Genomic DNA, 26,326 nt, shown 5'->3' with positions numbered 1-26,326 from the left:
TCTGTGCAAATGGAGGTTTAGGGACATGGAAGAGAACATGAGAAAACTGTAAAAGGCCATCATAGCCTCCCACAGTGGCTCACCTATGAATTCTAGTTGTCTGTAGATACAAAAGCCAAGATGTGAGACATTTTGACACTTGAGGAAGCAAGAAAGAGGAGTCTGCTGCTGAAAAAGAGATTTTGAAAACAGAATGCTTGTGTGTATAACTCAGTTAACAGTTTAGGGATGTCAGACTTACATTTGCATTACTTTGTATATGTTCAGCTTGGTTAAAGGGATTTGCTCAAGCAACGTTTCACATTGAGAAAATGTTTGCTCTCTAAAGGTTGAGGAGATTTAGCACTTGAGCAAATGTAGTTACTTTAAAGGTTTCCATCCTGCTGTGAGAAACTTTTTGATCAGAGATGTAGAATTAAAGACTAGGTGAGAATCATGGTTAGAAGGAGAGCAAGTGTAAGAGGGCAGATTTGATTATTTTTCCCCAGCTCTATACCTTCTGTGAACTCAGGGAACACTGCTCAAGTTTATTCCACACCATGATCTAGAAGAAGGAGCTTGAACCTCTCTAATACCAAATCTTTGTTGCCAGCTTGACAGAAGCTGAAGGCCTGGGCATGTGCAGATGTGTTTGCAGCACTCTCCAATGTGGTTTGGATGAATGGTTTGTGTGCACCTCCTCTCCTACCACACTGGGGCTTGCCTGCCGTGGTGAACCTGCCTGTGGGGCTCAGAATGAAGCTCTGGATCCTGAGGTTTGGTCAGATTTCTGTCTCATGACAAAGAGGAATGTCTTTTTTGACTTCCCTGGCAATAATTACAGCAAGGAAAAGCTGCTGTTGAACAATTCGAATTGCATCCATCGGTTAGAGGAGGAGGGATAGGAATCCTGTTTTGTAACTTAGCTAGTCACCCTGCTGTGCTAGGTTACTGGAAGAGGAGAAAGATATTGCCATGATGATTGTAGGTCTCCTCTTTTGTGAAATTCAGAAAAATCTTAACTTGCTCCTTCCTTTTGTTTTTTTTTTTCCTTTGAAATTGACTCTACAGTTCTCAGAATTAGATATGGACAGGATCCAGTGCCATCAAATACAGCTTTTACAATAGAAGCTAGGGAATCTATGTGCTGGCAAAATAAATGGTCATGCTCTGCCTAAAATGATAATTGCACTTTTATATACCAGTGTGCTGTTCTTCATCACTTGCAGAAATCATTTTTGTATTATCCAGCATGGAAATGACTGATTTTAGTAGCAACAGGAAAAACCATTAGGTTTTTTTATTTGGAACAAAGGGAATGTTTTTTTCCAGTTTATCTTACGATTCAGTGGTCATTGGGCATCTTGCCATTTTCTCCATTCCCATGTAGCTTGACACATAAATACAGCATTTGCCAGTGGAAAAGATTTGGGATCAAATGAGAATTTTAATTAAGTCAAATTGTATTGGTTAAATTAATGTATGGTCTTATTAACTGAAGAAGGTGATGGCACAATGTAGACCTTGGTATTCATGCTAATGATTGCAACATTATTTAATTTTAGAATATTACAATTCCAAATGTCCATTTTGCCATTTCTAGTGTACTATTGCAATACTAACTTAGGGTTGACAGCCTCATTTTGAAGGTGAGTTGCCAAACCAGATTCAGTTGGCATTAAAGTTGAAAGTCATTCCTTTGGTATTATTCTATAAAGTCTGCACATACTAGTAGCATTAAATTTACATCTGGTTGTAAAGATCTGTTCTGGCTTGATGAAACTTATTTTAAAAACAGAGAAAAAGTAGGAGGGAAGATATAAATGTAAGTAAGTGTATGTCATAATTTGAGCCTTAGCTGTTTTACTCTGCTACTCAACTCATTTTGTCTTTAGATCTGCAAAGGCTTTAGTGTCTTCATCTTTCTCTTTCTTCAGAAAGGTCCTCACTGAGCAGTGGCAAAGGCAGAGGGTTGGACAGTGCACAGTTCTGAGTGATTCTTGTAAAGCCTTGATGTGTTGCAGGTGACTGGGTGTGTGCCCAGCACTGTAGGATTGGGCTCCATCTGCTTGCCAAAGAAAGTCTGACAGCAGCCTGATCTGACAAATAGTGAACTTTAGTTTGTGTTTACTATGATTCTTTTTCTGATCTGTTTGTTGGAACTTATCTGATCTCACCTAGTTATTCCATATTACTTGATGAATTCATTGTAAAGAAAATCAATATCCCATTTTGGCTTGCAACATTCTTTTTTTCTGACCCTTTGTTAGTAAATTTTTATATCTCTTGTATCCTTGTGTTAAATTTTGCAAAAAGTCTCCTTTATTTAAACTGCAATGTTTAATGTTAAAATGCGTAACTTACACAATGTTTTAACTTCTGCCTTCTCCCAGTGTATCAGTTGCAACAGGAAGCTCCCCATCCTAGAAGAATAACCTGCACTCGTGAGGTAGGTATCACAGTGTTCAGTTCTGTGCAGTCCAGTAATTCCATGCCTGACTTATTGTGTCCAGCCCACGGAGTGGCTCCTTGGGACACTTTGTGCTGTGATTAGAGTGGGTAGCCTTGGGGCACGGGTACTCAGAAATCCATTTGTTCTAAAAATGGAATTTAAAGCATTTTGATGTGTATCATCATTTACTGAGACTCATTTACTACTTTTTGATTCTTAGACACATGGAAACATATGTTTTCTCCTGATTTGCTCATGAGGATCTCATTTGTGAATGTTTTAATTCCCACAGAATTAGAACCTTATTTTTTCTGTATGTATATTGATTTCTTTGAAATAATAAACCAAAATAAAAACAACTAAGAAACCAATCCATAACTGAAAGTACCAGCATGGTTAAGCAAGTCATACAATGCTTATAATGATAATTATTTTGTAATTATTTGACTGCACCAAGTATATGTAGTATGCTCTATATACTATATATACTTTGTAGTCAGGGAGACATTGTAAATTGCTGAAGGAGTCTGGGATATTTAGTAAAATATGATAGCATAATATCCCAGGCCAGTTTGGCTGCAGAGAAGGGCTTGGAGGTCTTCTGTCCTAGGTGGTAAGAACTCACAAGCAAATTTCATATTAAGTTCTTTTTCATAGTGTTTCTTAGAATACTATTAGCTAATCCAGTCAAATAAGCAGAGACATAAATGTGTATTCAGTATCTGAAAATGAAAAATTTTTACTGCCTCTGGTGTGATGGAAATTGTTCAGCTATTGATCAGATACTGATTGTCCTCTTTTTAGAATAGAACAAGAAACTTGCTGGCCAAATATAAAAGCACCTGTGTAAATCTTCAAATACGAATCACACTGACTACTACAACTTTCTCATCCTCATTTTCACTGAATTTAAATTCTATTAATTGGAAAGTGTTACTAGCTCTAATAGAGATAGTTAATTAAAAAGCTGGACTGGTTTACAAAGGAAAATTTGCTATGGGTGAGTGGTGGCCATTTGCTATGGTCAATGGGGGATTGCAAAAATATCATGTACAATCAAAACACTGCTAAGTCCTGTCATCAATGGAGAATGCAATGCAACAGATTAGTGTCTGTAATGTCATATTTCTATGAATTTATTCCAAAACAAGATTGACATATTACAAACTTAAGTGTAAATCTATCCCTGTGTCAGAGTGAACAAAAAAACTGAGACATTGTGTGTTTTAAAATAGCTTCTTGAACTCTGCAGAGTAAACCTGTGTCTGCACCATGAACATTGTAGAAACTGAGAAATAAAGGCTGTAGATTGAGAAACTAGTGTGAATAGAAGTAAATAACAGAAAACTATGAAAGAATCAGGTATTTAGCTGCAGAACAGAGCGTATTAAATATACATTTTATCAGTGAAGAATTACTTTATTTTAAAAAATTGGAAGCTTATTTTTAACTAATAAAGGTAAAATTGAAGAAGTACATGATCAGTGTGCATTTTCCTACTTCATCATTAGTTCCTTATAACGCAGATAAGAGTTTTTCATTATAAGTGTTGAACAATTTATGCAGCTGAGCTGATTTGAAGTGAAAATATATTCAGCAAGCAGTAACTTGTTAACCTTTCTCTCTGGTCTCAGCCTCTCCTGCTTGTGTTGAGCTTTGTGATCTGTTCTTTCTCAGCTGGGTTTCTATTAGCAGCCACACATGAGTCAGTGGGGAGCAGAATCTTTTCCTAAGTGGTTGAATTATTCAGCTGTATAAACAAATTCATAAACATTAGGAAGAGAATTTTGGTCCTGAGAACATCAAAGAGGTCAGTGGGAATGAACAACATGTAATTTGGTGAGATATTAACACATAAATTGCTCTTCTTGCCTTATTGTGATCCACTTGTTGACAAAAGCAGGAGTGATGATTAAGGGGAAAAAGTACTTGTTAAAGAATAATTGGAAATCACACCGTAAAAAAAACCCCAACCCTTTATTTCATGTGCAAAGACACACATTGTACAAGTGCTGATACTGAGAGGTGTATTCAACAGAATGACCTACTTAACTTGAAATGCTTCTCAAATACAAAGAATTCAAGTTTCTGCTCTGCTACATCAGTTTCATATCAGACAACACACAGATCAGCGGAGAGACACTGAAGTAAAAGGAGATTGCATTCATTTGTGATTTTTTTATTGTAAAAGTGCAGCAGAGCTGAGCCTTTTAATAGTCCATGAGGTTAAATTTGATAATTCCACAACGTTCTAAGGTTATTTGACTTCTGCATGAGGCTTGCATGCAAATTATAATGTTGTTTGTCCAATTAATACTGTATTTCCTCCATGAAATTACTATTTTTTCTCTTATAGTCTTATATACACGTGTGCATGCATAGGCATATTTAGGGCAGCCTTGACTGACATATAAAAGCATTCAATGAACAATTTAAAATAACTATATGAAAAAATACATAGTATGGAGAAATTAAAATCACTGACTTTTTCTGTCCTTTTAGGAGGCTTCATCCTAATTCAGTGCTAATAGTTAATTAACCTGTTAAACAGCATCTCTGTTTAGTATTGTGAAAATGGTCAAGAAACACAGAGTATGAGCATATATAATGCACATCCTTATTAGAGCTGTTTGTAAAGGTGGCTTTATCTGCATGATATTTGCCCAGAATGACTTTCCAAATTTCATTATAGCTAAGCCCTTTTCCAAAGGAATGTCTGCTGTAAGGTGCTTGCCACGTCTGCTTGATTTGTCTGTTCATAAATGTGGTTTCATTGCCTTCACCCCTCAGTTTGAAAAAAAGACAAATGAAGTAATGGTGGATATCTTGCTGATATTTGTGTTTCTTGAAGGTATCATAAGAATTTAATTTTTTCCTGTGGCCTCTGCATTAATGATATACAAATAAACACATTGGAAAGAAATATCTCATGCTTTTCCCCCTCATTTTTTTCCAAGTTAGAAGCAATTTTTAAAACCTTGCTAAGCTAACAATAACAGGAAATTTTTCCCATTAGTAAAAATCCTGAGAAGTCAAAAGGCAGTGTTTGGCTGATCTTTGCTGGATACAAAGAAAAAGAAGCAGCTATGTCTGCTCTTACTCACACTCAGCAATGCTTTGGTCCCAAGATATTGCCAAATCAGAAAAGTATTCTGCAGTGGATAACTACATCAGCTAATAGGACCAATTTCTTGCTATCATCATATTTTAAAATGTATTTCCTTTCTTGGATTGGTTGAATTCCAGTCCAGATGTTTTGGTTTTGTCTTGTTAACTTATGGATGACAAACTGTGGAAGTTAGAGTATTGGAGCTTCTGAACTGAACTGTTTTGGCCTTCAGTGCTCAGGTGCAAAGGGAGGATACGTGGGTGCCTGCATTGTCATTTGTAGAATTAAATTTGTAGAATACAGTCTGCCAGGAGCCCTTTGAAGTCCAAGGGAACACAAAAGACCAAGAGAGCTGCACATTGCTTCTGGTTCCAGTGCAGTTGAGGATAAGAGCACTGTGTCTAAGTTGCAAAGGGCGCAGTTGGTGTAACACCTGTCAGAAACTTCACAGAAAGCCTGAGAACAGTGTTTACTGTCTTACATGGTAAATTTGGCTTACAGAGAGTCTGTGTGGTTTTCTCAGTGCACACAAGCTGCACTGTGTGTGAAGCCCAGTCATTCTGAGCAAATTAGAAGGCCCCTGCTGAGTTCTGATGGAATTTTCTTCAAGTCTTAATGTATGTCAGTATAGATGTCAAAACCCCCTAATATTATCATAAATTTAAAAAGTGATTAAAAAGCCCCAAAACACAAATAAACAGGCAATAAAACTCTGTGAATTGAGGTTCCAGCTGCACTGAGTCGTATGCAGGCAAAAAGTGTTGCACATCAACATTGATATTGAAGTTATTGCAAGTTGGTAAAACTCATCAGTAGAGACAGTGTTAACAGAAGTGGTTATTTTCCTTTTCAACTCATCATCCACTAAAATGACCTGCAAACCTACTACAAATGCTGGAAGTCCTGTGGGGTTTTTTTCAGAAGCTTTGCTCCAGTCATCTGCCCGTTCGCATTTTCAAATGTTTGCACAGAGTATATTATAAATTTTCTTAGGACTTGCAAGTACTCTGAAGATGCCCTGTCAAGTTACTAATCCATTTCTGAAAAGGAATGCTTTTGCTTATATAAATTTTCCAGTTCTGTCTTATAAATTCACAGAGATAAAGATAAAATCTCACTAGACAGACAGCAAAATCTTATCCATGACAGGATTCTTCTTTTAACAACTGCTCTAAACTAGTGTCTTGGTTTAAGGGTTTTAGTTAAGAATTGTTGCAAGTTTCTATAACAACAATAATAAAATGCTTTCATTTTTTCTCTGTTTATGTTGCTATCTTCTTATTGAAGAAATAGCGTACATTTAACAAAAAAAATCTAAGACCTTTCTTCTTTTTTGAAATAATCCAGTCTCTTCAGGCCCTTTGAAAACAGCTATCACACCAGGCAACTTGTTTGCTGTTATAAAGGAAAAGGAAATATTTTAGGACATGATAAATCTTACCTGTGATGGAATGTTTTTTCCAAAGTGATGAATCATGACAATAGCTTTTTATTTGCTGGGAATGTTGAAGAATTGTTATTAGACTGTACATCGGGATGTATGTTGTTTTGAATATCTGAAATCTTTATACTCCACTGAAAACACTGGAGAGAAGCACTAATATTAATAGGCTTTTTGTTGAAAAGATGTTAAAAAAACCCAGTGTGGCATTCTGTGTTTCAGCATAGCTGGATTGTTTTATATTTCTGTAGTTCAAGTTGTATAACTGTTGACTTTTATTCCCCAAAGAGTTTCCACCTTTAAATTTAGCAAGAAAGGATAATATGGTGGCTTAAATTATTAGTTGATTTCTGTGGAATATGCTATTCCTCACTTGGCTCTAAACTTCCTGGACAAATGAAGGTGCATTATTTTATCTAGAATAATTATCAGGCAACTTGTACCCTGACACCCCTGCATATTGTGTGCATTTACACCATAAGGTCTCTGGAGCACAGCCAAAGTGGAGTTACACTACAAAACACATGCACACCTGCTTTTGAAGTCTTTTAGGTGGTACTACTTCTTTTAGTGAAGTCAAGAAGCACAAGACTTGTGCACCTGATGATTTACTCAACCATTTGCCCTCACTCTGAGGGGCTGCATAGTAGTGGCTTTATTTCAGCAGGGGCACCGACAGCTCTGTGATGGAAGGTAACCCGTAAATTTAAGAGTTTTATATATATTTCACTGTATTAGTGCACTCAACAATATGGTGCACTTACATGCATGAACTGCTAACTCATTTTCCCTATCTGGCACTTTGTAAAAGCAATATTTAATGCCATCAGTTGGTATGTCCTGAGGATGACATGGTCCAAGTGGCTCATCCTTTCTCGCTCCAGTTTAAGCCATTCACAAGTGCAATGTTTTCTGAATATCTCCCTTTGGTTTCCCTATGTGCTAATCACAGGAGAAATTCTGTTCTTGATTATTTTTGCCTGCACTTTCACATTATATCCCTTTCTGGTTTTAATCCTGTATTGTAAACAGTCCACTTTACTGTATAGCTTCTCTTGTTATGAAACATTACAATTTCTGTTATTTCTTCTAGGTAGAGAACAGACCCAAGTATTATGGAAGAGAGTAAGTAACAAACATCTCTGGAAGTGGTTTATCCTGACATATTGGTTAATAATAGTTACAGGAAAGGTGTCAAATGTTTAGTCTGGGCTCTTTTTTTCTTCTGTGTGTTTTACAGCAGTGTGTCTCACCATCAGGTCATTATTACTTTTGTCTGCCTAAAATTACAGCTGCAATTTCTCATGGATATGGATATCACTGAGTGCTACTTTAAGTGAGAAAAACAAACATACATTTCTGTACTTTCAAGGGATTGTCTTTTTCTATCTCCCTCTCCTGTTGGCTTTGCAAAATGTGTTTCTGTTTAGGAAGAAAAGATATTTGGATCTCAAATGCAATATATTATCAGTCTCTGTGTGTCTTCTGTTTTAGGTTGCTAATGCAAAGATGGTTAGATTTAGTGTGGAGAAACAAAAATCTTACTTATGTTTATTTTGGTAAAAGATGTGTAGTGTTGCTGGGTTATTACATCAGCAATTACTGAGATTACAGCAACTTGCTAAAATCTCAGGGATCACATAAAATATCCTTGAATGCTTCAAAGTGTTTGATTGCATGCCACTAGCACAAAACATGTGAAACCAGCAGGAGAAAACAGATTTATTTCTACATATTAAATTGATAGATGCAGATTTAAAAACAATATACTTGTTTCATAGATATTCTTTCCTAGAAGCCTTTCTAAACCATTTGAAGTAAATTTGAATACAGGCACATAGGGAAATTAATTCAAATTGTAGATTCCACCAAGTCAGTCATTTTTGTTTGTTTCTTTTTAAATTACTGTCATTGGTGCTTTCTAAATGAAGACCAAAAGGTGATTTAAAAGAGAAGAGGCATGTGTTTCAAAGAAGTTTTTGTTCCGTAGATTCCATGGGATGATATCAAGGGAGGAAGCTGACCAATTATTGAGTGTTGCAGAGGGAAGCTATCTCATTCGTGAAAGCCAAAGGCAACCTGGAACCTACACTTTGGCATTAAGGTCAGTAATTAATATTCCATTTTTAAATTTATAAAATATTCAAATGGTTTTACTGCATTGCTGACCTCAGATCAAAAAATTCTTTGTAGTTGTTTTAATTTCTTTTTCATCATTATACTTTTTTACCCTAGTTATAGATTTCGTATCTTTGACCTTCCATGCCCTTTTTTGAAGTGCTAACACTCCTTATTGTTTGCACCATCAGGATAACAGCAATTGTGGTTTTGCTAGTGGGGCTTCATTTTGCCCTTTTCCCACTGTGGTACAGATGTGACCCAATGCAGATGTTGGGAGAGCAGGTGGTCAAGAAATAAAAGGCACATTATGAGTTCCCTGAGCAGCCTGCCATGTGCTGGAAAACTCAGTCCCCCCTGGTCTCTCCTTGGGATGGCAACACATCAGGAGGCCCTTTTTGTCTGAGCACCTGTTAGCTCACAGTGCTTGCAGATCTGCTTCTTCATTCTGCAAAGCTCTGGCAAGTGGGTCAGCTATGAATAAAAAACTCAAAAAGTAGTTGTAAGGTTTAAATAGTTTAATTACTTTTAAATATTGGAGGTTACTTTGGCCTGTGCTGTACACCTGAGATGGGAGATAGTGATTATTAGCAAGGTTGTAAATCTAAGTGGGACAGAAAAACATTGAAGAAGATGCAGTTACTGAAAGTTTTATAAAATAATGATTAAAATAATAATGTCTTGAAATAATAGGTTGTGATAAATTAGTTTTTCAGGGGGAAAAAGAATATATTTTCATAGGATATTTATTTCTGTAGTAATAAACGACAGACATTATTGACATTTACACTGGCTTTCATTAACAGGGTAAATTTGGTATTTCTTATTAAAATAGTACTCAATTCCATCATCTTCTGCTCTTGCAATATTCTTTTAAAGCTACAAAGAAATCAGTTTTTGTAACACCTGGCTTGAAGGCGAAGCTCCACTCCCTGCTTTCAGTGGTGCAGAACACACAGGGCCTGTAGACTCAGAGGAAGCTGTTGAGCATCTTGTAGGATGTATCACTGCAGGTTGTTTTTCAAATGCACCTGCAGTCCAGCAAGTCAAAAGATGGCTTTTTTCCCAGGTTTGATGGTATCTCTCACACTGGAAAACCCCTTTGAAAACAATAAAATCAGTTTTATACCAAATAGAGAAAAGAAGGGATAGTTGTTAGTGATTGGTTTGGGAAAACTTTCAAATGATAACAAAGTTGTTATCATTGTTTTATTTTAATGAAATTCAGTGTTTGGAAAAACACATCAGAAACTGAAACTGCAGCATCTTGCAGCCATTTCATTATATTTAAATGGTAAATGACTTGTGTATCATGGGCAGTGGGTCTAGGTGGTTGCTTTCCTTCCCATAGCAGACAATGCTCTGTTCTCTTGCTGTTGGCCTTCAATGTGCATGAATGAGAGTGTTAACTCTCATGTCTTAGGTGGAACTCTGTGAACTGTGGTGCTCTGTCTTCCACACATTGGGATTTTACCACTAGGATTTATTTTTTATCACTACTAGGCAGTGTAGCAGGAGTCTGCGTTTCCATTGACTGGAAGGAGAATTTTTCTCAGTTTTTATTTTTCCTTTCCCTGGAACTATAAATGCAGAATATAACCATTGGCCAAAGTGTCCAGTGAGTGTGTTTCTGACATAGTAGCCTCTCTTAAAGACCAGGTCCTTTCTGCAGTCTCTCTGTGTATCCTGACTGTGAGAAGTTTGCTGTGATTGCCATGTTGAGTTTATGTAGTTGTATCCTTTCCTGAGAGCATCACTTGTGTTTGGGTCACTACATTGCCAGATGGCAAAGATAGCCCCATCTGCAGTTTAGATAATCCCAGCAGGAATTTAAGAATGTAACTTCCACGGCCAAAAACAGAGCTTGTCAGCAGGATGGTATGTATGAGCAAAACTTTTCCAAGTTCAACAGAAAGCTTTGATTGAGTTCAGGGTCTCTAATTTCACCCTTTCTCTTCTGGTTGTATCAACAAATTTGGTATTTTCATACTAGGTTTAAGTGCTACTCTGTCTCTGAAGCACTCATGTTAACTTTAAGATCACTTCAGTGTGATTTTTGCTTTTTCTTCTTTACCTTTGTTTTACCCCTTGGAAGGTGTGGGAGGAAAGAAAACTTGATCAGCTGTTACATAAAAAAACAGACACAGAACAGATTCCAAGAATCTTATGAAGTTAACCCAGCAATTCTTTAGAGGTGCTCTAATTCTGCAATAACATAGTGACAAAACATAAAGGGAAATATCCGTGTGTTCTGGTTGGTTTTCAGACACGCTTTGGTAAAAATAATGGAAAAAAGTTGAGTAAAATTTAGATTCTTTAAGGGACTACCAACTCTTGGCATAAATACTTCATTCCCTCTGTATTTCTATGTATCTACTCAATCTCTCTCACTGTTTGTTGTCTGATGTGTCAGTCTTTGACAGTCTGTCAATTCTGAGAAACTGCCTATGAAGTGTGATTGCATCATGAAATCCCAGTTCATGGAGACATAAAAGTCTTGTGGTAGCTGTGGGTAGGAGCAGCTGATGTTGAGACTGAGACAGGTTTGTTTCCTGGCTTGTAGCTGCCGGTGGCTCTGCTGGGGAGGCAGGCAATTCAGTGAGACAGACGGCCCAGCACGTCCAGCTCTGGCAGATGTCTTCTTCCTGTGCTTGTGGCAGCGTGCCTGGGAACCCTGAGAAACCCAGTGCATCCAGTCGTGAAGAGCAGTGTAGTGAAACAGGATCATGTCCCTTCCTGTGGCAAGGTATGATGTCTCTGTCATGGAATGTTTCCAGCCATCCTTTCTGCAATGGAGAAGAACAAGCTTTTTGTGGGTTGTCCTGAGGACCCAAGCCAGACAATTCCTCAGATCATCATGGGACACTTTCAGTGTTACGTTTGATTCCACCAGCTATTGTAGCTGATGCCCAAAAGCTCAGTGTCCATACCAGCCAGGACTGCACACCCTGTTCAAGATGAACTGCACCACATGCTTTAGTTCTTCGTTCTCTAAAGCCTTCTAAATGAGTTTTGACCGCTGTGGTGCTTTTATGGAACTAGCTTTAGTAGATCTAAAGATCTTGTTCCTGAGCTGCTATAGCTGCAGACATAGCCTAGCACCACTTAAATGACCAAATATAGGACAGGAAAAATAATACTTTTTGCAAGCTAAAGCAAAGTGGTCAGCTGTTCTTAGTGCAATACTGTCAAATAGTTGAGTTCAAAGTGAAGATTTTTAATATTTTTTTCTTTGTAAGGTAGGGACAGTGACTCTTACCCAAAAAAACTTTTCATTTTTTTAAAGCTGCTGTTGAGTTACTGTAAAATCTGCTTTCCACTTATATAACAAGCTGCATTTTGATCATCTTATGATGAGCTATTTTTGCCTACTTTCATCCATTATTGTGCAATTAATTTGCATCATGACTTTTTTAAAGGCAGACTACCTTTTAAATATAAATTTGAAACAAAAGATGGTGGAGTTTTTTCAGAAAATAATTTTCTCAGAATTTGTAAGAGAGATAGAAGTATGTTCTTAAAGAAATAGAAAATGATAATTTAAATGTTGTTTGAAGTATAGAAGTTTGACAAATAGTCAGAGCTGTCTTTCAGGTAAAATTGATGTTCAGAGCCTAAGAAGGTCTGTAAAATTGTGTCAGCTCAGATACCATATAAAGGAAAATGAAGCATAAACACAACTGAGAGCAGCAAATCAGCACCCTACTGTATTTAATGCCTATATTAGATTTAATCATGGATGCATTCACCAATCTTTACTAATTAATTAATCAATCAGAATGCCACTGAACATGTTTTGCAGTCTTGAGGTTTAAAAAAATTACTGACATGAGAAAGTGATCGCAGATCTATATCTGTGTCCATACATATCAGCAAGTTTCTGTCAGAATAAAAAGATACAAAATGCATTGTAATGTTAATTCAATGTTCCAAGCAGATCCAAAATAATGAAAATTCCTAATTCACTTCTGGAGCTATTAGATCTGCTTTTACATTTGGCAAAAGAGTAGTATATTGCTTAATGTTAAGACCTATAGCAAATGGCAGTAACAATAGACATGGTTTGCAATGTAGCCCTCTGTGGTGGAGAGCTTGTTTAATAATTAGGATGAGGATAAAGAGGAAATGGGTAGAGAGTGTACTAGTGGTAGGCGTTGAAGTGTGATGGTACTGCATGTTCTTTTGAGCAGATAGCTGCTGTAGCACATTTAATTGGTTACCATGGTTTCCCTTCCTGCAAATTCTATTGTTGTGATACTGAGAATGAATTGAAATAAGGTTCTGCAGCATGATTTTTTTTTTTTTTAAAAAAAAAGGTAATAATGTGAGCCATGATTATGAGTCATGTTTTCTTTATGTTTGGAGGTTTGGGCACATTGAAGATTATGTAGCACCAGGAAAGAATTCTTCAGGTGAAATGAATGTCAAAAATTAGTAACCTTTATTTTAGTCAACATGTATTGTGCAAATTCATACACATTCTCAATCCATGAATTGTGACATTTTTTTAAGCAACTAGCCACAGGCATTTTAAAAGGAGACCTAATTGGTAGGCTATTAGGGCATAATGCTGCACATGAACCTTTTAAGTTTCAGAGGATGAGTGCATTGGTAGCTGGATGCTGTTTATTTCCAGTGGGCTCTTTTGGGACACGTGTGTAGTGCAGTTCCAGAACATGTGTGGATTGCTGTGGGATTACTTACACATGTAGAATTCAACATCTGCAAAAGGCTTCTTGAATTCAGATATGAACACTGTTGATCTGCATTCTGCTGAAAAGCCTTGTTGTTCATACTGGGACCGGGGAGAGCAGTTGGGGAAAGAAGAATTGTTTGAAACTACTTTCTACATGATGATAGCTGAATTATGTTTTTTGAATTATGAATGTATCAAAATCTGATCATAGTTTATCCTGCATCTACAGCTGATCTGTAAGTAGTCAGAAGGAGCCCAGCAAAGCAGTAGCTAACTGCATCTCTTCCCTTTACCATGGTAACAGTATTCTGACATCATGCTAGTTGGTAGGAAAAAATTCTAAAGACCATTTTAAAGACTAAACTTTGCATATCTTTCTATGTATTTTTACCTGATTTGCAAAAGAAGTGATTGGCAGTAGCAAGGGTTGAATTCAGTTTCTAGAATCCTTTCTAAAATATTCATACAATATTCCTTGGTTGCTAGCTGAAAAGAAAAAACAACAGGGGAAAAGGTGGTAATAAATTCTGGAGCTTGCTTTTCTGCTTCAAGTAAAACAATTGGCCCTTTATCTAGGTGACGTTCCCGTAAAAAGTTTCTTTTCCTACATAAAATTTCACACTAAATAATTGACTCTGTTGGTTTGTCAATAACATTTAAGGTTCAGCTATCAGTAAACACCTGAGGTGTCGTCTGCTTATCATCTGCCTTATGTAAGTGCACCTGGGCACTACTGAAATGGCTTCACTTAAGTATTTAGAATAATAATAAATAGCTACTAACCTTAATGAGTAATTAACTGGCTACCTAGGTCCTCCCACAGACTAGAATGCTTTTTTCCTTATGGTTCATGTCTTCTTGCTGTGTTCCTGTTCTCCTTCCCTCCTCTTCCCATCTGTTGTTGTTGTCAGCTCTGTTTTCTTTTGGCTAGAGTGTCTAATTTATCTTTAGCAATTCAGTTTACTGCAGTGTTTCTCCTGCTGGTGTTAAGTTCAGCACTTCTCAGAGGAATACTCTCTGCTCCAGCGTGCTGTGAACGTTTTTGGGAGAGCTTGTCCAAGAGATGCCTGTGCTCAGTGTGCACAGCTCATGTTCATTTATGCCATGTCCTTCACCTGGCTGCAGCTCCTGCTGTGATCTGCTGGGCAGCAGAGGCACTAGGCTGGTGCTGAGGTACCAGGGTGGAGCTCAGGAGCTCTGGGCTCACTTCTTGGCTTCATATATGACTTGGCTTTAGGCCATGGAGTTCTGCAGGCCTCATTTCTCCATCAGAGAAGCTGTTTTCTCTATTGTCTCACATGCTTGTTCAGTACAAAAGTCTAGGATATCTTAAAAAGATAGACTGGAAGTTGTACCCCATCTCAGTCTACCCCCAGTCACAGCTCCTGAGCAGGAATCTGTGTTGCACTTTGCTGGTTTTATGCTGCATAATGTCTGCGTGGTTTAAAGCTTCTGGGCACTATTGGAGTTGAAATAATAGCTGAAAAAATCAAATTGTAGTGCAATCAGTTGCTAATCAAATTGTGTATGCGAGTACAATAATGCTCTCCTCCCCTGTCAAAGCATATGTATCTTTTCAGTCTTCTGCAAGTTCTACTTGAATGCCTCTTTTTCTCTACTGCTTTTAGAAAATGCTAGGTAGAAATCTATCTGCAAGTTGGCCCTTTTGATTGGCCTCTTATTTTGGGTATTTTTGGAATTCATATTTAGAAATTGTAATTGGAGAAACACCTTTATTCCTGTACTTCATAGATACTGTGGGTGCTTTATAGAGGTGTTTTCAAGATAACAAACAACAACCTTACATTGTTGTTTAATGTCATAATTGTTTTCATCTCAACATTTATTCATTATTCAAACACCAAAAGAACTGACAATAAGTGTTATCTGGCCCAGTTTTCCTTTTCCTTCTCCCTCCTTTATACTTGGTGAAGCTCAGCTTAGTATGGATCTTCCTGATTTGATAGGTGCTAGAAGGAGAATCAAGCTAATTTTTTTTCTTTTGTATCTTGAGATAAATGAACTCTAACAGTTTCATTAATAAATTGACATCTGCCCCATTTATTGCTGCACTTGGATGAAAGAAGAAATTGTATTCTAGATAAACAGAATATAATTGTAAAAATGCTATTAATCTTCATTGATGAACTGTTAGTAGCCCCAAGAATTCTAACAATGCATGTTATGTATGCAGGAATTATTTCATTTTATGTTATGCTTGTTTATTTTTATGGAAGACAGCTTTGAGGAAAAAACATTTAGAGAGCAGGATGAGTATATTGGTGAATCTCACTGTTTGCAAAGAAGGGATGAGTGAGTACCAGAAGATTAGAGGTAGAATACACTGAGAAAACAAGTTAAGTGAATAGCAAATTCTGTAATACCTTTAAGTAAGTTAAGTAAGCCTGTATTGTAAGCTTTGAATTAGCAGTGGCTTAAGGCAAATCAGATGTGACAAAATCTCTGTGGAACAGAAATCTTACTGTAGTTTTTTGGTTTTTGTTTAAATCTAAGTGAATTTGGGTTTTCTTTAGACCCTGAAAAACAACCTGCTGTGTACCTTAGGAAAAAACCCAAACAAACAGGAACAACAGCAAAAACAATGTTGCTCCACTCTGCTCTTCAAAAACCTTTTCTGGACTTGCAAAGCTATTTTACAATAGGAACATTTCTTTGGGTTTTCACTTGATGTCTTCCACTCTGGTTTTCTTGATATAGTGAATTAAAATATCCACATTGTTTTAGAAGGATAAATTAAGAGCAAGTTGCTTTTAGTGTGAGAAAGTCTAGAGAAGAAAAAGAGAAATGTGACAGTCATGAATAATTTTTGAACTAAAGGAGAGTTGATTTTGAGTAGATACAAAAGAAATTTTTTTATGATGAGGGTGGTGAAAACTGGAACGGGTCACCCAGAGAAGTGGCAGATGTTCCATCCCTGGGAAAATTCATTGGATGGGGTTCTGAGCATCCTGGTCTAGGTCAAGATGTCACTGCTTATTGCAGGGGGATTGGACTGGACAACATTTAAAGGTGCATTTCCAACCATTCTTGGTCTCTATGAACTTATGGCCTTGTAGGAAAAGCTACTCTGAGTGAAACAAAAATGAACATGTTTGAGCATTATGCTATGGCAGTTTTCTCTCCATAGTACACAATTGCAGTGGAATTCCTGCTACATTGCTGATGCTGTTCTACCTCAAAATATACCAGAAAAACAACTTAATATATGACCTAAAATGAAAACATTTACGTTGAGTAAAGTTTGCATGCACATTTGGAAGTTTGCTGAGCAGACAGTGGTAGGGTTGATGCCTTAATTTAGATGGATTGAAACACAGTTCTGTTTTAAAGTAATATGAAAGCTCTCTGTAGCATGAAGCCACATGGTAAAATTAACTCTTGAAGAACATTTCTTAAAAAATTTTTAAGCCTTATTTATTATTTATGTAAGCCTTGTTTATGCATTAGGAAATTGTCAAAGTAACTTTCCTGCAAGTAACATTTCCAGATGATCTTTATCCAGGCAAGCTGGCATAGGTCTCCAAATATTGCTCTCATGTACAGAGAAGGTACTGGTCTTTTAATACATTTCTGTGTGCATGTAGAATTCAAATGTGTCTTAACCACTAACCACAGTGAGTGTATTCCCAGGGAGCATGGAACTTTCACCAGGTAGAAAAGGCAGTAAACCAGTGCCCAAAACATTGGTATTGATTCTGATTCAATCATCAAATCAATCCCAGCAATTTATATAAGGTTAAATAGAATAAGGCATACAGGCACAGTACTAAGAAGAGGTCATGCATCTGTTCAAACCAAACAGATTATTTTCAAATGCTTACCACTGATCAAGAACACTACACATTTACCTTAAGTATTAAATGGTCTTACTGTACTTGATCAGCGGACATATTTTCAAAATTTTAAGATGGTGAAAATCAGCTGTTGATGGTAAAATAATGCATTGAAGCAAAGGAATTATTTTCTAATTTTGTTAGATTTATTTGTGAAATGCTGTGTTACAGGTACTGATAACACTTCTTATTCACTGCTTTCAGCAGCTGTTGTCTGCTGCTGATGCCCTAGAGCAGTTGTTTTGTCCCTGACAGTGCTTATGATCCACAGGGAAGTGTCACTGCTCTGGTCCTCCCTGCCTGCTGTTGGCATGCCATTTATGCAGAATTGTTTTCCAGATTTGATGAGGAAGATTGGGCACTGGTGTCTGCAGCCTCAGTTGAGAGAGACTGCTGGGGAGCTGTTACCACTGATACCCTACAGGCTCTGAGCTTTTTTGTTTGATCCAGGTTAGACAGAGGGAGTGGAAGATTGTGCCTGCTTTGGCAGGGGATGGGCACGTTGCAGTAGCAGGTCTAAGATCTCTTTTCTCTTTGTAAGGATGCTGAACTCAAGTATCATGCATTCAGCATGGGTGTTACCAGGTTTTAGGGGTAACTTTACACTAAATGAATGTTCATCAAGCAACAGTCAGCTAGCCAGTACTGCCCTTCCAAATGACTCGGGAAAAGTATCCATAGTGACTGTACTCTGCCACCCTTCCCAGCCATATCAGCAAGGATTTTTTTGTCTCCAGTTGTATCAATCCCTAATGTATTTGATTGCATTTATACATGTTGTGTTCTTGTAAAATACTGCTCAGGTTTGGAAAGCTATGTTATTTTTCAGGCAGGTATTCTGGGAAGTTGGCAAGTTCTGCAGTTCCCTGGCCATCAGCAGAAATGTTGTTGCCAATGAATATTTTAAAAAAAAAAAAAGCTTCCTTCAGGAGTTGGAGACCTTCAAGGATAATTGTGTAGAAGAGGTTTTGGCTGCATGCAAGGCTTGTCTTTCTTTGACAAGGAAATGGGCCAAAAAAGGATCTATGTAATAATTTGTTTTCACCCAAGAACACAGCACGATTAAGAGACATTTGTGATGGCAAGATTCCTTATATTCCTGTGGCTTTTTATGGAGTGTCAAGAGTCTAGTCATAAGTGTTGGTTCAGAGTTTTCAGAAAATAGAAGTGAAATTCTGGCACCTAATTTTAAGAAAGACTTTTACCTTCTGGCTGCAAAGCACATTAAGACTCTTTCTCCAAGGGAAGATTAAGTCCAAGTGACCTTTAGGCTGAGTCTTAAGTTTTCCCAGGTCAGTGTATGAAGTTGTTTGAAATGAAGGAGGACATGAGTAGTCCTGAGGGGTATTAATTTGTCATTTGATTGCAACTATGCACTCTAAACAATGCCTGTGTCTAGAAATTCTTCTCATCATAAAATAGCCTGTGAAAGTGGTGAATAGCTACTGTACAATTCCATATGTGGACTATAAAATTCATCCTCTCAGATGGTAAGAGAGTGTATCTGTGCTCTCAATCCTTCCCTTTTTCCTATTGTTTCTTTACTGAATGCTGCATACAGGTAGGTGGCTGATTCTGAGGCCTGTCTCTCATGGCATGATACCCAATTCAGCTCCTCAGTCCTTTATTATCCTTTATTACCAGCCACATTTTCTCTACTGTTTAATACATTTTCCCACGTTATCTACTCTGCCCCACTGGCAACCAAAGGAACTAGACAGTGGTTTCAGACAACTTGGAATAAAAAAAGTCTTTTAACTGTAGTCCTGCTGCTTGCAAACAAATGCACAGTGGACACAATGAGACTGTTTGACATGTCAGAGGTTTAATTCTTTTTCTTGGAAAAACATCTGATGTTCCCCTGTATAAACCAAAAGAGAACATACTTTATCTGTGTCCCACTTTCTACTTATTAAACAAAAAACAGCTGGTACCAGTACTTGCCTTTGGAGGAGAGCATCAGGAAGTTGAAATATCAAATCTTGGCTCTGCTTAGTTGCCACGGTGATGCATAATTAACTAGGCTGCAGGAATGCTACAGAAAGTAAACATAAGGAAATAGTCTTGCTAGTGGAAAAATTTAAACCATAGTTTTAAGTAAGATTGAAGATTAAGTCTTTATTAATAATTTTCAATTGAACATATATGCTTTTCTGAATATTGTAATTTGATAGAAGTAGTGTCATTATGTGGTCAGGAAAAATTTAAATTAATTTGAAAGAAATAAAACAGGAGTCTGAGACACATTATTGACAATACAGTCTTTGTAAAAGGCTGGTGTTTCATTGATGTGTGGAGATTTTGGGAGTTTATTCCCTTATTACTAGGAGGATTCTATTTGAAAACCAGTACCTTTCTCCACAACATATCCAATTAGAAAAGAATAAAGGAAAAAAAATCGATTTGGAACAAATGGGAAATTAGATAAAGGCAAACAATTCATCTCTTGGAAACTCTATTCCTTATTGTATCAATGACGCACTCCATGTGCAGCAGTCTGAACAGATCTACAGCACAGGGGCTGCTCAGTAAAACACACCTGGGGTAGGAGGGTGCACCTTCTGACCCTGTGGGAAAGAAAACTGACTTTTTAACAAGTTCTGTCTCTTTTCTGCACTTGGTCATCTTGATCTTTAGAACAGGACTTCAGAACCAGACAAGACTGGTTCTAGATTTTGAGAGATGTTGCCAAAATCAACACACTGTGTGTACTTAGTAATAGGCCCTGTGATGCTTTTCTGTGCCATATCCTCTTTTGATAAAATTAGTGTAATACTTTTTCTTCTGGAAAACTAAGAGCAATAAGTGACCTCCAGCTTGCTTGAAACTCTGCTTTAAGTAGTCAGAGCAGATGTTACTGATGAGAGCAGCAGTTCACCTGCATCTCTTAATATAAATAATTCCAATGTATATGTCATTTAAGGCCCATCATTCTTCACCTTCAAACTTCTTTGGTTCTCCTGATGAAGTGAGAGCCATCAAGGTGCTTGTGTGTGCTCAGTGTGCATTATTCCCACTGACCTGAGCAGATGACAGTGAAGGTTGCTCACTTTGGCGCTGCAAAGTGCTGAGCACTCTTGGCTCATGTGGACGTCTCTGACAGTCAAGGGTGCATGAAGAGGACATCCCGTGGTCAAAGCTTGTTTGCAGTACACTGTGTTGAGTATAAAGGTGTCCTGAGGAGTAAGTCTGAATACATCTGCCCCTCCTGCTATAACTTAGGACATTATCTTTCTGCTTTCTGTATGACTTGTATTTACTCAGAACTGCATCTTCTGATGAAATTAGCATTGGGTAAAAATGTATTTCTTTCTGTCATTTTGGAATTACTCATGTTTGATTCAATGACCTTTTAGTTTGTATGACATAAAAATATGCATGGAAGTACCAGTTAATCTGCAGGAAAATGCCCACATAGTTCCTACACATTGTGTCCCCTTTCCTTACTGAGCAGGATGCAGATTCCATTTACGTTTGAGTGTTTTGCACAAGTAGCAGTGTCTGAAGTTGCAGTCACTGTCAGAGCTATTGATAGGGTGATGGGAAGGTTTGGCATTTTGATGTAGAACAGAGAAAAAAAATACAGACTCTAGAACCATCTATTTTTTGTCCATATTGGCAAGAAGAATGTCATATTTCACCGGAGGCAGGGTCTAAAATTATGCTTCCCCCTGTTTGGCAAGGCCCTGCTGAGCAGAGGAGCCACTTCAGCAAAGTATCATTATTTACTGTGTTCCTTAACATCTCCAATGAAGCATTTGATTGTAAAGTGAAACCAATCCATCCTTTCAAATTTAGTTCTTAAAACTTATTTGGCACATCTGACCTCATAAGGGGGCCAATACCCTCGCTGCTGTCTGACCACAGAAGGCACTGGAGTGAGCTGTGAAAGCAGCTTCTTGCCTCCATCTTCCCCACAGGAAATGTTGCCAAGTGCAAACACTAGTGTGTTTTCACATGTTTAGACTGCTTTGAGGCAGAAAATGGTTGCAGATTCTAAGTGCAGTTTTTAAAAATATGCTGCTGTTCAGGTAAATTGAGCATTCTTATGGTTGCTAAGAGCCTGTATCAAAATGCTGTTCCATCCTGATGCAGAATGGCTGGTGTTGGATAGCTTTCGTGTTATATATCCTGTATATTACAAAGATTTGCCTGAAGCTTGGGACTTAACAAGCAGAACACAGAAGGACTTTTGTACAAAGCTTGAAGAGTTAGTCCTGGGCCTTTGGCCAGGAATAAAGAATGCTTGCCCTTGTGCCATTTTGTCCTGTGCTGCTCGGGTTCTGGCAGCAGTTCTGCTTCAGTGTAATTGTTGGCACTGGAGCTCAGCTGAACCTTGAATGGCCTCTTCCTGCAGCAAGCAGGGGAGCAGAGGTCTGAGACAGCATCAGAGCTGCGGATTGATCGGCTCTAATAGAGGGCTCTGTTATGAGAGCTCCTCATAGCACAGCCAAGCCAATTCACTGCAGTGATAAAGTAGCAAAGCACTAAAAAAAGCCATAAGGAGTGTGAAGTAATTTTTCAGTTTTTCCATAGATAATGGAAAGGCTAAAAGAATACCAGAACAAACAGCTCCTTCTGGGACAGTACTGTTTTGGCTATCTCTCTGCAGTTGTTGATCTCTCCTTCCTATCTGTGCTAAGTAGTAATTCCCCAGCTCGGCCGGACCAGACACAGAGCACAGTCACAGCTTTAAGTGATAAAGTGTTTTTAATTGTTTGCAAAGGCTTGCTTACTCTTATTTATTCTGCTTACTGTTCTTTAAAAAAAACAACTTTCCCATTTCATTGAGGCAGATTTGGAAGTCAAACCAGAAACTTCAGACTCTACTACGATGGAAAACACTTTGTTGGGGAGAAACGTTTTGAGTCCATCCATGACCTGGTGACAGATGGATTGATTACTCTTTATATTGAAACGAAGGCAGCTGAATACATTTCCAAGATGACAATTAATCCAATTTATGAACACATAGGATATACAACCTTAAACAGAGAGCCAGCACACAAAAAGCATATGCCAACCCTGAGAGATGAACATGATGGCAAAGAGTCTACAGGAGAGGATGAGGTAGCAGAAAAGAGGGTAAGCAATTGTTAACCCACTTTTTTTTTTCTGTTAGACTTTTTCTTTTGTACTTTTAACCTTTCCCCTCTAAGTACTAAAGGTTTCTGCAGCTATTTAGTCTGCATAGTTATTTCCAGTGTTACATTAACAATAATATTTAAACTGGTTATAGAATTTTGTAATGGTAATTTTTGCATATTGCAAATTTTCATGATTTGGAGGTTAGTTATTTGTCATTGTAATTCTTCAGGTCTTTTTATAGTTATGGATGTTACCATTAAGCCACTCCTTTACTTCAAATGGGCGAAGAATATTTAATCTTTAAATTGTTTATAGTATATAAGACAATTGCATTTTATTTCTTAATATATTCAGATTTCCCCAAACAAATGCATTCCATAACCTATTCAGCAGTCTGCATATAATAACAGTAAAGTTGTCCACATTATAAATAAGACTGTTCATTAAGTTGATAAAATGTTAAAGCATTTCACTTGGCTAAGTTCAGCCTGTCAGAAGCTGACAGAGCTATTTTTGGCCTCAGCCAGACTTGCAAAGAGGGATTGCTCTCTTCAGAGAGTTGCAGTATCAGCTGAGAAGTAATTGCATCCTGGATTATAAAAGAAAAACTAAGAAGGAAGAAATCTTAGAACTAGTGAATTAAGGGAGGTTGGGAATGTACTGGGCAGACAAAGCAGCTGCCTGAAATTTTATTTGTGGTTCAGAGACTAAACATAAAAGGAATCCATAATGTAAATTCCATTTTGTTAAATGAAATACTTTGTTTATTGAAAATCTGACAAATGAAAGTATTTTAAAAAGGTATTTTTACACATCTGTAGGTGTTAATGCATGTATAATAGTCTGATATGCTTCCCTATTTCACAAACTTCAGGATGATATACATTATGTCTATCTATCTAATATGCTCATAGTGCGTAGAAGAAATGCTAACCTTAGTTGGGATCTTTTGTCTCTCCAATGAGAAATGTGTGATTTTAGTTTTTGTGGATGTGGAGGAAAGGTCTGACTGACAATTTCCAGCATACATGGCTATTACAGTGAAACTAAGCTCCATACTGAGTCCACAGAGAGAGAGGCTCATAGCTTTGGTCCCCTCAAATCCCCCTTCAGCAGAATCTGTCATTCTGCACTGAATTTGCTGAGAGATGAAGCACCCAACTTAGCTTAAAGTATGAATCTTCACTGTTATCAGATCACTTTGACAAAAGAAATACTGCTGGGATAGTGAAGCTAGCTGACCACATTTAATATCCAATTTCTCGCCTGTTAGGTAGCAGTAGTAGAGGGGTGAGTTATCACTTACAGTTCTTGACAGCCACTGCTTCCAGCCTGCTGTTTCAAAAGGATTCTTTTTGCATATTATCATAGACAGTTTATTATAATGCAAAGCCTGGGTAAAAATCTTCTTTAAGTCTTCTGGAAGTTACCACTTCGGGTTTCTTTGGTAAAATTAACTTTTCCTGCATTTATAAACTTTCAAGTGACAGCAGAACTCTGTTCTGTTACATTTTTTAGATTGATGAAACAGTGTTCATAGTAAAGAGATTTCAATGATTAGTGTTGAAGAATGCTGTTTTTTTCCACGGATTCCACTCATTGTGTTATGTCACTCACCATCTGTTTTGAAACATTTTTCATTAAATAGCTCAAGGACTATTGAATATTTGTCAAAGATTGAAATTTTATATAAAAAACCTTTAAACAGATTAGATAGGTAATCTCAGCATCCCACTCCCTTCATCTGGAACTTACAAGTTACTAAAGGGGCTTCAGCCACAAAACAGTTCAACAGCAGTGGTGTCTTCAGTCCTGAAGCCCAGGTTTTAATACTCTTCTTTATTTTGTCTTGGAACTTTATTGATGTGAACACACAGAGGCACACAGACATCACAGGATAGTTAAATGTGTAGTTTTCAGTTTACTTTTTGAGTGATTGTCCAGTTGGGGTTGCTATCTGTGGCTGCATGGGGACAGTACAGTGTGGTCTTTGTCACCGTGGAGTGGCACAGAGGTGACATCTTGGCTGTCTTTGCACCTCTCAGGGTTTGGGTGGGAAGATGGCACAGATTTTCCTGCATGTCACTTCACCCAGCAAGGCATTCAGCCCCATGACCAGCACCTTATCCCACCAGCAATCTCAGCATTTGGAACAACCAGCTGTTTATAAATAGGTCAAGTAGTTTTTCTTCCTTTTTGGTGGCAGGTTGATTCCTGTTGTCCAACATGAAGAGAATATCATTGAATTGCAATGAACCAAAGAAAATTGTTCAGAGTTCAACATGAAAAAAACCCATTGTTTTATGACCCAAGCAGCAAGATCTGTGTGCCTATTAGCCCCATGGTGAGGATGAAAATTTCCTCAGTGTGTACAGCGTCTGGCAATTAATGCATGTTTATCAGTTTTGTAATGCACAGCTTCTCCCTGCACTGTATGCTTCTTCCTCTGTAAAGAGAGAAAGTCTGGGTCTTTAACGTGATCATCTGACCATCCTGAGCCAAAATATGTTCCCAGATTTGCAGGCTCTGAGGCTGTTCAGATACAAATCTAAATTTGTGCCTGTGACTGTTGCCCAGTCATGTGTGGGAGGTGCACGGAATATAAGTCCTTCAGAAGGAAAGAAGAGACACAAACCCAGTCAGAGCCTGTGGAATAGCTGCTGGGAATGGAGTCTCACTTTCTGCCATGGAAACTGGGCAGCTAGAGAATACACCCCAAGCTTTAGAATGAAATGTTAAAGGGCACTCACCCAGTCTTCAGTTTGGTGTGGGGCAGTAGCAGGAAATGCTGCATTTTGTGTTAGATGCCTCCCAGCAGGCACTTGGAATACTTCATTTGTTCCCTGCTCTTTCTGTAATTAATGTATGGTAGAAGAATTCAGTATGTGAATTCTTCTACCATACATTTCATTTGCAATATATTAAAAAGGAGCCCTAATAAAGGGGAAAGATTTAAAGACTGAAAGAGATGAAAAGTCAAAACTTATGCAATCATTAGATAAGGACTGTAAGACAGAAATTGCAATACTCCTGAGTTGTGCAAGAGACCATATTGTGGCATGATTTAAGATGCAATTTTTGATGGGAAAATAAAATCCACTACACAGCATGTGCTTCACTAATAATGAGAAAGAATATAACTGCATACCATGTACAAGTGTACATTAAAAGTTTAAATTCCTGGGTAATAATTTAATGCTTTTCCTTACCTCTGAAGGAATTACTAATTAGTCAAGACATAACTGGAGGAGGAGCGACTGAAAACAGGAGAGTGCTTGTCCTACTTGAATGTCCCAAGTAGACTTTTTAGCTGTTGTGCTAAAAAGGTGATGCTGGTTCCCAAAACAGTCTGCAAATTGTTCAGAACTCAGTTGTGGGGCCATCATGGTCTGTGCATTAAGAGAGGGCTAAGAATGATTTAAAAGAGGATTTCCCATGTGGATTCAATCTATATGACCTAGTGTGGAAGTGGAAATAATAGCCAGTATCATAAGATTTAGTATTCCTCCTGTGCTTTGAATACTGATGGGTCTCTGAACATTCTGTACTCTCAAAGGCAATTATGGCCTTAGAGCAGATCCCCTGCTCT

The 26,326-nt window shown here is 37.7% G+C and overlaps 1 protein-coding gene across 4 annotated transcripts in view; it reads left to right on the top strand.

Moving 5' to 3' along the window:
• Nucleotides 1–26,326, top strand: part of CHN1 (chimerin 1) — a 100,355-nt gene that overhangs the window by 31,013 nt on the left and 43,016 nt on the right. For 3 of the 4 annotated variants that reach the window (XM_063162171.1, XM_063162169.1, XM_063162170.1), the window contains exons 3-6: nt 2,373–2,432; nt 8,079–8,106; nt 8,972–9,085; nt 22,446–22,734. In XM_063162171.1, the coding sequence (XP_063018241.1) occupies nt 2,373–2,432; nt 8,079–8,106; nt 8,972–9,085; nt 22,446–22,734 (491 nt within the window). Of the gene's footprint in view, nt 1–2,372; nt 2,433–8,078; nt 8,107–8,971; nt 9,086–11,662; nt 11,846–22,445; nt 22,735–26,326 lie in introns of those variants that run through there. The other variant, XM_063162172.1, reaches the window with a different exon arrangement.

This window comes from Melospiza melodia, chromosome 8 (assembly GCF_035770615.1).
Source record: "Melospiza melodia melodia isolate bMelMel2 chromosome 8, bMelMel2.pri, whole genome shotgun sequence".
Taxonomy (NCBI): Eukaryota; Metazoa; Chordata; class Aves; order Passeriformes; family Passerellidae; genus Melospiza; species Melospiza melodia.
Note: the sequence above shows the minus strand (reverse complement) of the source record. Positions and strands in the feature narration are given on the sequence as shown.